Source organism: Rattus rattus, chromosome 6, assembly GCF_011064425.1.
Source record: "Rattus rattus isolate New Zealand chromosome 6, Rrattus_CSIRO_v1, whole genome shotgun sequence".
Lineage (NCBI taxonomy): Eukaryota > Metazoa > Chordata > Mammalia > Rodentia > Muridae > Rattus > Rattus rattus.
The window spans coordinates 83,938,213-83,951,266 of record NC_046159.1 but is presented as its reverse complement, the minus strand read 5'-3'; the positions used below and the strand labels follow the sequence as shown (position 1 = coordinate 83,951,266).

The 13,054-nt window shown below is 38.7% G+C and overlaps 1 protein-coding gene and 1 pseudogene across 1 annotated transcript; both read left to right on the top strand.

The window, feature by feature from the left end:
- The first annotated feature begins 893 nt into the window (after positions 1 to 893).
- On the top strand, positions 894 to 1,793 carry LOC116902813 (vomeronasal type-1 receptor 100-like). The gene has a single exon (XM_032905145.1). The coding sequence runs from the start codon at positions 894 to 896 to the stop codon at positions 1,791 to 1,793; it is 900 nt and encodes a 299-aa protein (XP_032761036.1).
- Positions 1,794 to 7,102: 5,309 nt separating this feature from the next.
- Positions 7,103 to 7,805, top strand: LOC116904366 (annotated as a pseudogene).
- Positions 7,806 to 13,054: the final 5,249 nt, after the last annotated feature.

The window sequence follows — 13,054 nt, the reverse complement described above, 5'->3', positions numbered from 1 at the left end:
ATGGGAAAGTGGATGGTTCTTAGCTAAAGGTGGGAGAAATAATCACAGAGAAGAGGGTAGCTAGGTAAAATAACAACGTATACAGCTAGAAAAAGTCATAAGGAATCATATTGTTTACTCCCCCACCCCTCAAAAAGGAAAGAAACATAGTGTTTGTCTTGTTCATTGTGAGTAGTCTTTAATCATTAATTGGAATTCACAAAGTTTTAATGTGATAGGAAGTAGCTGGAATCTATCTAGGACTATTTATACCTTTCATAGTTACATAATTAATAGGGTGTGGAATGTACTCTACTGATCTCCCAATGTATCTGTGTCTTCAATTCTAGATTCTGAGGATATAAAGTATCATGGAGAAAAAACATTTAAAAAAGATTGATATATACCTTTTGGAGATTAAAATATTGAGATAATCATTATTTCTGTGATTTCATCAGAATTATGAGTCAAAACATGCACAGAGCATAGTAAAATTATGGAATATGAGATAGACTTGCCTGACATTTTGGATTGCTTTTGTGATATTTTCCAAACCAACATATAATTTTTCCGTTATAAGGATGTGATTAATATTCTGTACTCATCAGTACTGTCGATATGATTAGATTTCTAAGGCATTATAGTAAGGTGCATGAGACACAGTTTTCATTCTGTACAGGTATGACTGAGAAAGCGTTTATTATCTGAAATATTTTATACCCAGGAAATACATGGATGGTATGTAGAAAAGTAGGATGTAATGTTAATTACAGGTTAATGAAGATTTTGTAGAGAAAACAGAATGATGATATAGACATACTGTCAAATAAATGATATATTTCACATATAAACTGTTTTTTCCAGATATGAAATACAGTTCTACTATGCTGTTAAGGTGAATATACTCTCCACTTATGTCCTCATTAGAGAATGTCCTTTATATCCAAGCTGGACTTGGAATCCTAGCCAATATGTTTCTCCTTTTTTTCTATACTTCCATAATCCTAGATGACAGATCTAAGCCCCTGGACCTGATAACCTGTCAACTTACCTTCATTCACATAATGATGATTCTCACTGAAGGAGATAATTTGATTGCAAACATATTAGAGTCACTAAAATTTGGAAATGATTTCAAATGTAAGACAACATTTTACATAAACAGAGTTATGAGAGGCCTCTCTGTCTGCATCACCTGTCTCTTGAGTGTATCCCAGGCTGTCACAATCAGCCCCAGTACATCTTTGCTGGCAAGGTTTAAGCATAAAGTAAAACTACACATCATCTATGCTTTTTTCTATCTTTGGTCTTTCAATTTGTCATTTAGTAGTAGGTGGATCATCTATGTTGCTGGTTTTACCAATGTGAGTAAAACTCACCAGATGAAGGTCACTAAATCCTGCTCACTCTTCCCCATGAACTACATCATCAGGGGATTAGTTTTAACAGTGACAATGTCCAGAGATATATGTCTTGTAGGAGTGATGCTGACTACAAGCACATACATGGTGATTATCTTGTGCAGACATCAGAGGCAATGCAAGCATCTTCATAGCGTCAGCTACCTGAGAGCGTCCCCTGAGAAAAGGGCCACCCAGACCATCTTGATGCTGGTAGTTTTCTTTGTGGTCATGTACTGGTTGGACTTTATCATCTCATTCACCTCAGTCCTGTTATGGATGTATGACCCAGTCATCCTGACGGTTCAGCAGTTTGTGATGTATGCCTATCCCACAATTGCTCCTCTGATACAAATCAGTTCTGATAAGAGAATAATCAGTGTACTGAAAAACTTGCACTCCAAGTGCCACTAGATTTTCTAAAAAAAAATTATCATTTTAAAATTATTTTTAAAAATGATTCACTTATTTTTATTTATGTATAATACTAGTGTTGTACCAGCTTATATGTGAGTGCACATTCCTAACACATAAATCAGAAGAGATCATCAGTTCCTCTGGAACTGAAGTTTCAAATGACATTAGGGGACATGCCGCTGTAGCACCAGTAATTGTGTTTTACAAATTCTTCTTAAACTTCAGTTAGTCAAGTTGCAAAGTGATATTCTTCTTATGATTCAAATAATGCATATATTCTTTTGACATTACTGATGCCAAGTACTATAAACATCTTAAGTTCCTTGTACAGCATACGTTTCTGGTTCCTCATGAATTCTCTTTTCTCCTTTTACTTTATCATAAAAGTATCCTTGATACTGAGGTTATTCAAAAGAAGTTCCTTGCTGATAGCTACTTAGTAACTCTTTTCTTTGAAACCATTTTAAACTACACTCATTCAGAAAGTTTATTTAAAGCTGTAGCTTTAATTCTGCTTATTGATTCAACTTTCATAATGAATTTATGTTTTTCATTAGTTACCACTGTTTTGTAATTAGTCTCATATGAAACTTTTTTATGTCTGTTTGTTTGTACTTCATTTCATCCACATTTATTGAAATATTATTGGTAAATAAAAATTATTTATATACAAATACATTTGTAGAATGTGTATTTGTGAATATGTGTATGCTAGTATGTCTGTGCACAGACAAAGAAGGTATGTTCATGTACACTTTGTGGTTCACCTTGCAACAAGCAGAATGTTCCTTATTATTAGCTATCCATTTCCACTTTCACTTTCTTGACCATCTTCCCTGTTCCTGGTTGACACTCTCATTTCAGTAACCCTCATCCATCCATTACTGTCTAGTGTATTTTCCTTTTTTAGGGAGAGCCATTCTTCCCTGTATACCCTTTCACTATGACTAATCTCTGTGGTTATAAAGATTATGGCTTCCTTATCAATGACTTAAAAACTAAAACCCATATATTAAACAATCACATACTTTGTATATGTCTTTCTTGTTTGTTTTACCTCACTCAGTTTACGTTTTGTAAATTTACTTTTATCTGCAAATTTCATTAATTTTAATAGCTGGGTACTGTCTTGTTGTGTAAATGAACCACATTTTCTTTACTCGTTCAGCTATTGATGGGTATCTAGAATGGTTCCAAATTCTGTATACTATGAATAAACAGTGTGGATGAAGTAGAATGATGTGTCCTCTGGGTATATGTCTAAAAGTGGTGTAGATGTACTCAAAGTGGTTCTGTTCCCAACTTCCTGAGGAAACACCACACTAATTTCCATAGTGGAAATAGAAATATGTGTTCCCAAGAGCAATGCATAAGTGTTCTCCTTACCTCACATAATTACCAACATTAAGTGTCACTGACATTATTCATCTTAGCCATTCTGTCTGCTATATTGTTAAATCTCAAGGTAGCTTTAATTCACATTACACTGGTGAATAGGGATATTTAATAGTTCTTTGAGTTTCCTCTTCCTATCAGTCTCTGTTTTGGTATTTATTTGACTTTTAAAAGTTTTTTGGGTTAGTGTTCCGTTTTTTTTTAAGATTTTAATAGAAGCTTTCATTTATTTTTTAATATGTGCATTCCAGGAAACGAAACACAAGAGGGCAAGAAAAAAGTCACACAGTCACAAGCAGCTCAGCTTGAATTGTCGTTCTCGATCCTGCTAGTGTACATATACGTAGGTAATTGAAATCATGTAGTATGTACCATGCTTTCCCCACATTGTAAATATTCACCAACTAAAAACCCCACACTATACAGGGATTTTGATAACCAAGGATACACCATGTCATCTTAATCTGTCAGACAAAATTGTAATCCTTTCTACCTTGGCAACAGAAATTTCATAGAAGACAAAAACAGCAGCAGGCCTCTCCATAGACATACAGCAAAGTTACAACTAAATTCTGCATTTGCTCAGTGCTCAGTTCACAAGGAAATACAAAGCAACAGACCACACTAAGTATAGCAATCCTAAGCTTATCATCAGAACTATATACTAACATATGTACATGGGGTGATCCCAGATCAAGAAATGTATTCCTATTGAGAAGCTGGGAGATTCATCCACAGTGGGAGCCTCTCAGGATTTCAGTCTCCACACAGCTGCAGACCTCACCCTGAGATCCTCTCTGCCCCTCCAGTCATCCTAGCAACATGATTTTCCCCACACTGTCCAGAAATGACTTAACGGTTTCATGTTTAAGAGGAACCCTCCTTGTCAGTCCTACCATATCACTAGCTATACTTTTAGCCATGTGCTCTCCTTTAGGACATAACATTCAGATGACGAGGAATGAACTGTGCACAATGAAATACAAATATTCTACCAAGATGCACACAGGGCCCCTAGGAAACACAGCTATCTTCTGAATGTAATACTAGCACTCTTATCCCCTACCATCCTGAACTCTGAACAAATCCTAAGTGCCACGCCCAGACAGGCCTCCTCAAAGACTAGCCTGACTTTTAGTGATTCTTTTGCTTCTCCTAACATCCTTTAAGCACTGGGACTTACCTCTAATGCCTGGTAATGTTAACTGAAATGCATACTTAACCAATGGCTAGACAGCTTGAACCAACCAACAGCTACAGTGCCCTTTTCTCAGCACTAGTTTTTGCCCTAACCCACCTCCACCATCTGCTCAAAGGCCAACTTTGACCTCCATTTCCCCATTGTGACCATTCCTATGAAATAAAACAATCCTCAAGAGTGGTATCAGCCCTCTTATTTTTACCATGGTGTGCAGCTTTACATTTATGCATTACTGTATGCATGTGTGCACACTGTGCCACTGCACTTGTGTGGAGGCTAAGAGACAAGTTGTGAATGACTTTTCTCCTATCATGTGGATCCTGGAAATCAAACTCAGGTCACCATCTTCACCAAGCACCTTTACATGCTAAGCCACCCTATCAGTAACTTATGAACTCTTTCTTACGGCTGCAAAGTCTATATATAGCACTGGCTGACCCAGAACACAGAGATCTACCTGCCTCAGCCTAAAACTAAAGGCGTGCACTATGACATCAACACTGTTAGTGCACTTCTAGAGACTGCCTAGAGACTGGTGTTCCCAATAAGCACTTCCGTTTCCTCATCATGAGTACACTGCAGTGACTACACTGCACACCTAACAAAGGCTGCAGTCAAAAACCGCCTTTTCAACAGCAAGGTTCTGGCCTAGCCCCTCTCCACTCAGGGGTCACATGTGCAACTGCCATGCTTTTGTGGATAGATGAACACTTTCATTTCCTAAGTGGTTTTATGAGGTTTCTTCCCTACTAATTTTCATGTAATTTACAAACATGTCTGCCATTTTGTCTCATGACAGTGTTCTTTGCCTTACAGAAGCTTTGCAATTTTATGGGCTCCCATTTGTTAATCCTTGGAAGAGCAAGGGCGGCTCCTAAGGATTCAATATTATAAACAGAAGTATTTCTAAAATTGTTACTATCTGTACACAATTATATGTATCAGTCTTTATGTTATGTCTACATTATACATATATTATATGTTATTAATTTATTCCATTTCAGTAACATATAACCAAGTCCTTAAGTAATTAAATAGTATATTAACTATAAATGATCATTTAACACTTTCTTATAATAAGAATTCTCCACTTTTCATTTTTTCTACTACAATTTGATGCTACTGCCCCTCCTGAAGAACTCTGACATAAACCCATAAATATGTGGATCTCATCATTTGTTTAATCCTATATGTTTCTCTGCATACTATTAATAAAAAACTCTGATAGTGTAATTTAGGTGAAATTATTATATACTGCCTTCTGTGGTCATTTGTGAATTCTGAACAAGAAGGCTATAAAAGGTACTAGGCATCCATGCTGAATCATCCATATGCTTTGCAATGAAAAAGTAACTTACTATCAGTCCAAATGTAAGCCCCATCAATACCTGTCCTGTATTATGAGTGTTAGGCACTAGAAAAAGAAGAACATACAAGAATAGTATCTTTCAGCTTTTTAAAAATTTCATTTTCTAGCCAATCTACTGGCTACAGCACATGAATCAGTAAATGACTGCATATTTGGATATTTCTCCTTCTATGCCAAATATAGAACCATATGCAATTCCTGATGTTCTACATAAAAGTTTCTTCACTTTGAGAAACTAGACCTTTGGGGTCAGAATCGATCTTCAAAACCTTGACCTAATGTTTAGCTTGAGTTAACTAATGAGCCGGCACCTAGCACTAGTTTCCAGGTTATTTCCCAACATACCTGTGCCTCCAGGTTATAAGCCTTCCCCTGGCACTTCACTTCCTAAGATCCACTAATCAGAAAGAAAAGCAGAAGTTAATTTTATGGTTTGGTTCCCAACACAAGCCAATTATGTTAAAGGGCACAAAAAATCCATAGTAACCTCCCAGTCAGATGTGTGCCAGGCTAAAAAACCCCTCCCTTGTTTGCCATTCCTTTTAAATATTGTCCCACTGAGAGCTTGGGCTCCACCTTCCAGTCCTAGTATGTCAGAGATAATGGAGTAGCCTAAGCTAGAGCTTGAAATAAAGAGATCCTATTGTGATTGCATCAGAATTGGCTCCTTGGTGGTCTTTTGGGGTTCATAAAAAGAGCACACCAACTTATTATCTCCCATGATTGTTGCAGAAGGAGGTTATGATACTGTTGTTTTCCTTTTCCAAGTGATGCCTGCATATTGCATTATCCTCTTTAGTCATCTAACCATAGGTCACAGCTCATAATACAATCATGGATACATGATGAAAGAAGAAACTTCCTGAGGCATTATTACATATATACCACTTCTACTTTATAACTTGATTGGACAGAAAACAGCAACCTTATATGGCTAGCTAGAATCTCATGGTAATCTGGTGGCCCTCTGTCAAATGTTTGTCTTCATCTAAGATTTATTAACAGGCCATGAACTTGTCTCCCAAAGGGAGATTATATTTCTGCAGATGGTGGAAGATTCCCACCACCCAAATCCCAAGTGCTTCCACTGTGATTCACATACAGGGGTCTACTAAGGCTCCAAAGAGGATTCTTATCTGCTACTGAATCTCAGGTAAATTGGGTCAGCTAGATCTTTGGCTCAAGGTGCAAAGCAGCCTGCACCATAGTACAGACTTGTGGAAGAATAGTATGTAATTCAAGCACTATTCAAAGCTAGAGGTTTTCCAAGTGTCTTTGTGTATGGGATGGAGTAAAGTATACAAGTAAGAAATATGCTGCTAGGGGGTCGGCTGTGTCAAGATGAAGCTGATTATCTCCTTCCCTGCCACTGGCTGTCAGAAACTCATACAAATGGATGACAAACGCAACCTTAGTACGTTCTATGAGAAGTGCATGGCCACAGAAGTAGTTGCTGATGCTCTTGGTGAAGACTGGAAAGGTTATGTGGTTCGGATCAGTGGTGGAAATGACAAACAAGGTTTTCCCATGAAGCAAGGCATTTTGACCCATGGCAGAGTGCACCTGCGGTTGAGTAAACAGCATTCTTGTTATAGACCAAGGAGAACTGGAGAGAGGAAGCACAAGTCTGTTTGCAGATGCATTGTGGATTCCAACCTGAGTGTTCTCAACTTCTTTGTTGTAAAAAAAGGAGAAACTTCTTTGTTGTAAAAAAAGGAGAGAAGGATATTCCAGGACTGACAGATACTACTATGTCTTGTTGGTTAGGACCTAAAAGACCTAGTAGAATCCGAAAGCTTTTTAATCTCTCCAAAGAAGATGATGTCCGCCAATAGGTTGTCAGAAAGCCCTTAAACAAAGAAGGTAAGAAGCCCAGGAACAAAACACCCAAGGTTCGGCATCTTGTTATTCCCCATGTCCTGCAGCACAAACGCCAACATATTGCTCTGAAGAAGCAACCCACTAAGAAAAACAAGAGGAGGCTGCAGAATACGCTAAGGTTTTGGCCAAGAGAATGAAGGAAGCCAAAGAAAAGCACTGGTAGGCTGTCCTTGCTGAGAACTTCTGTTTCTAAATCTGAGTCCAGTCCAAAATAAGTCTTTTAAGAGTAACAAATAAATAATTAGACCTTGAAGAAAAAGAGAAATGTGTTGTCCCCAGAATCTATGTAGGCCCACTAAGCATTGTGTTTCTTTCTTGGTCATAAGAAGGAGCAAGTATAGAAAATTACGTTTGACCTTAGAAGGAATATTTCTACAACCTTGTAAAATGGACCCCTAGAAATTTCACCAAGGAAGCATGCCCTTGAATTTTGTTTGGAATTATTTTCTCATTTTCTTATGTGCATGTGATTTATCAAAAAGTCCAAAAAGGAATAGAATATTGTTCTTCCAATGGTTTTGCAAACCCTCTCAGCTCCTTCAGTCTTTTCTCTAACTCCTCCATTGGGGCCCCCTTGTTCAGTCCAATGGTTAGCTGCAAGCATCCTTATCTGTATCAGTAGGGCTCCAGCAGAGCTGAGACACCGATATCTGGCTCGTGCCTGCATGCAGTCTTTGGCATCAGCAATAGTTACTAGATTTGGTGACTGCATATGGGATTGAGCCCCAGGTGGGGCAGTCTCTAGATGACTGTTCTTCAGTCTCTGCTCTACTCTTTGTCCCTATATTTCCTCCTGTAAGTATTTTGTTCTCCCTTCTAAGAAGAACTGAAGCATCCACACTTTAGTCATCCTTCTTCTTGAGCTTCATATTATCTGTGAAATTTTTCTTGGGCTAATATCCACTTTTCAGTGAGTACACGCCATGTGTGTTCTTTTGTGACTGAGTTACCTCACTCCAGGTAATATTTTCTAGGTCCAGCCATTTGCCTAAGAATTTCATGTAGTCTTGGGTTTTAATAGCTGAGTAGTACTCCATTGTGTAAATGTACCACATTTTCTGTATTCAATCTTTTGTTGGAGGACATTGGGGTTCTTGCCAGCTTCTGGCTGTTAAAAATAAGACTGTTATAAACACAGTGGAGCATGTGACCTAATTATATGTTGGAGCATACTTTGGGTGTATGCCCAGGAGTGGTAGAACTGAGTCCTCAGGTAGAAATAGGTTCAATTTTCTGAGAAACCACCACCTGATTTCCAGGGTGGTTGTACCAGCTTGCAATCCCACCAGCACTGAGGGTTCCGATTTCTCTGCATCCTGTCCAGCATCTGCTGTCACGTGAGTTTTTGGTCATAGCCATTCTGACTGCTGTGAGGAGGTATCTCAGGGTTGTTTTGATTTGCATTTCCCTAATGACTAAGAAGGTGAACATTTCTTTAGGTGCTTCTCAGCCATTTGATATTCCACAGCTGAGCACTTTTGTTTAGCTCTGTACCCCATTTTTTAATAGGATCATTTGATTCTCTGGAGTCTAACTTCTTCAGTTCTTTGTATATACTAGATATTAACCCTCTATTGGATATAGGATTGGTAAAGACCTTTCCCCAATCTGTTGGTGCTGTTTGTCCTATTGACAGTGTCCTTTGCCTTATAGAAACTTTGCAATTTTATGAGGTCCTGTTTGTTGATTCTTGATCTTAGAACATAAGCCATTGGTGTTCTGTTCAGGAAAATTTCCCCTGTGCCTATGTGTTCGAGGCTCTTCCCCACTTTCGCTTATATTAGTTTCAGTGTACCTGGGTTTATGTGAAGGTCTTTGATCCACTTGGGCTAGAGCTTTGTACAGGGCAATGGTAATGGGGAGGGGAACACTCATATAGAAGGGGAGGGGGAGGGGTCAGGGGGATGTTGGTCCAGAAACTGGGAAAGGGAATAACAATCGAAATGTAAATAAGAAATGCTCAAGTTAATAAAGATTAAAAAAAAAAAAAAAAGAATGGATCAATTTGCATTCTTCTACACACTGACCACCAGTTGAACCTGCACTGCTTGATGAAAATTCTGTTTTTTTGGTTTTTTTTTTCCCCACTGGATGCCTAGATTGGGCAGATCTACCACTACACTACTCTATTCCCTAGCTATGGGATACCTTATTACCTGCAGATTCTTCAGGCCATGTGCTTCATCTCCATCTCCCTTTCACCTCTCCCTCCTCAGTCTTCCCCTTATCCCTCCCTCTCTCTCTCTGGAATTCTTCAGTTGTACCTTCCTTTCCCCTGCCCAGTCACTGTCTCTAGCCTTCATTTTACAAGTTAAAATGGGGAATGGGTCCAGATGAAGTCAAATGAGTACTAGTTTCACTCCTATTGCTAGGCAGCTCCTCTTGGGGAACCTTAATTAACATCAAAATACAAACAGCACCAGGGCAACTCACAGAAGTGCATTTCCTGAATGGAGCAAAAGGCTGGGTCCTGTTTATATATCCATTCTGTTAGTCTGTCTTCTTATTGGGGAATTGAGCTCATTGATATTAAGAGATATTAAAGAAAAGTGATTGTTGTTCCCTGTTATATTTGTTTTTAGAGGTGTAATTGTGTTTCTGTGGCTCTATTTTTGGGGGGTTTGTTACAAGATTATTTTCTTGCTTTGTCTAGGTTATAATTTTCTTCCTTGTGCTGGAGTTTTCCATCTATTATCCTTTGTAGGGTTGGATTTTTTTATGAAATATCCTGACTTCTCTATCTATGCTAATTGAAATTTGTGCTGGACACAGTAGCCTGGGCTGGCCTTTGTGTTGTCTTAGGTTCTGTGTAACATCTACCCTGGATCTTCTAGCTTTTATAATCTCTGTTGACAAGTCTGCTGTAATTCTTAAAGGTCTGCCTTTATATGTTACTTGACCTTTTTCCCTTACTGCTTTTAATATTCTTTCTTTTTCTGTGTGTATTTGGTGTTTAGACTATTATGTGACAGGAGGAATTTCTTTTCTGGTCCAATTTATTCAGAGTTCTCTAGGCTTCTTGAATGTTTATGGGCATCTCTTTCTTTAGGTTAGGGAAGTTTTCTTCTATAATTTTGTTGAAGGTATTTACTAGGTCTTTAAGTTGGGAATCTTTGCTGTCTTCTACACCTATTATTTTTTTTAGGTTTGGTCTTCTCATTGTGTCCTGGATTTCTTTTTGGTTAGGAGCTTTTTGCTTTTTGCATTTTCTTTGACTATTGTGTCAATGTTTTCGATGGTATCTTCTACTCCTGAAATTCTTTCTTCAATCCGTTGTGTTGTGTTGGTGATACTTGTGTTTATGACTCCTGATTTTTTTCCTAGGTTTTCTTTCTGCAGGGTTGACTCCCTTTGTGATTTCTTTATTGTTTCCATTTCCATTTTTAAATGCTGGATGGTTTTGTTCAATTCCTTCACCTGTTTGGCTGTGATTTCCTGTAGTTCTTAAAGGTTTTTTTGTGTTTCCTCTTCAATGGCTTCTACTTGTTACTTGTATTGTCCTGTATTTCTTTAAAGTAGTTATTTATGTCCTTCTTAAAGTCTTCTATCATCATCACGAAATGTAAGTTTAAAGCAAAGTCTTGTTTCTGTTGTGTTGGGATATCCAGTATTTGCTGTGGTTGGAGAACTGGGTTCTGATGATATCAAATAGTCTTGGTTTCTGTTGCTTAGGTTCTTGCACTTGCCTCTTGCTATCTGGTTATCTCTGATATTAGTTGGTCTTGCTGTCTCTGGAGTTTGTCTCTGCAGTGGACCTGAGAGCCTCTGATCTTAGGAGTGAGAGCACTTCTGGGAGACCAGCTCTCTCAAGGTAGTTTTTGGTTCAGAGAACTGTGGGACAACCCCACCTCTGGGCATATATGGAGACCACAAAGGTGCTGGCGTTGGCCACCCTGTGGTTTCTTCACCCCGTGAACTCCTGGCCTATCTCTCCTTAAACAGTCAATGGAGAGAAAGTGGGGTCCCACCTGTGGGCTGTGGGTTTAGGGGGGAGAATGCTCTTGGCAGACCATCTGTCTGTGGGCAGGTTTTGTGTCCGAGGGTTGTGGGACATCCCTAGCTCTGGGCACAGATGGAGACCAGAAGGGTATCTTCTCAGGATGCTCTGTGGCTCAAAAGCCCTATGCACTCCCAGTCAGTCTATCCTTGCACAGTCATTGGAGAGAAAATGGAGTCCTACCTGTGGGCTGTGGTTGTAGGAGGGAGAGTGCTTCTCACTGACCTGCTCTCTAAAGGCAGATTTTGTGTCAAAGGGCTCTGTAACAACTGCAGCTCTGAGTGCAGATGGAGAATGGAAGGCTCAGTTAAACTTTTGATTCAGGCTTCAATGTGTGTGTGCTAAGTACTAAACGTGGGTCCTCTGTAAGTGTGCAGTGGCTTTTTACAACTAAGCCATTTCTCTTCTACCAGGAAATTTAGATGTAAATACTAAACCCACTTGAATAAAACAAATATCCTGAAATTAAAAAGTTTTTCATCACCATTAAACAAAGGGATCTCAGCCATACCCTTATCCTATGCAGTAAGCCATCTTTTGAGAAATCCATCACATTATTTTGGATGCTATATTGTGTATATAAATATTACAGCTTCCCCTATTCATCAATAGCTACCCTTATTTAGGTACTGTGTCCTGTAATTCTTTATCTACAGTTCTCTTCCTCAATGGCCATAGGAGCAACTGGTCCACAGATATCAGAACATCCATCTGAATTTCAAAAGTGCCAGGTATGTAGCTGCTGCCCATTATCTCTGCATTCCTACAATACCCACACCATTTGGGTGACTTGTACACTACCAAATTGATTACCTGTGTCTAAAACACAGATTTTGTTTAATGACTCTCAAGAATACTTTTAAGATTTTTAGCTCAGTGATGCTGCTGTCTTTCCAATCACCACTAATATCTCAGTCCTTGTGGATAAGAATAGAGTATTCCAGCAAAGAAAACAACTCTGGTAGTTCTTGCTTCTTGTTAATAAGAGTTGATGCATCAGCACCTACTGAGAGTCTCTCTGGATTTCTGCAATTCTGTAACAAGATCTGAAGTTATCCAGATGCTGAAAGGTAAATGTTACACCCAAGACCATAGGTTGATCATTTCACACTCATCTATAGCATAACCAGATAACCATAACTGTGGAGTCTTCATTCAATTACAAATGGCCCTGATAGAATCTTTAAACTGTCCTCTGAAAATACCAAAGCCAGGCCTCCATTATCCATACTGTTCTCTCAGAGTCCAAACGCCTAGAGTACAATCCACCAAGTTCTCAACATTCAATGGACTTGCTAATCCAAAGTTCCAATGCATGTCCACAATCTCTCAAAGGAATACATCAATATCAACCTGACTTGGGCTCACTATTGATGTGACAGACATCATGATCAAAAGCAAATTTAATTGGAAAA

Excerpts from the sequence above, each read along its gene's own strand:
- LOC116902813 (XM_032905145.1), top strand. The coding sequence starts at position 894 with ATGTCCTCATTAGAGAATGTCCTTTATATCCAAGCTGGACTTGGAATC.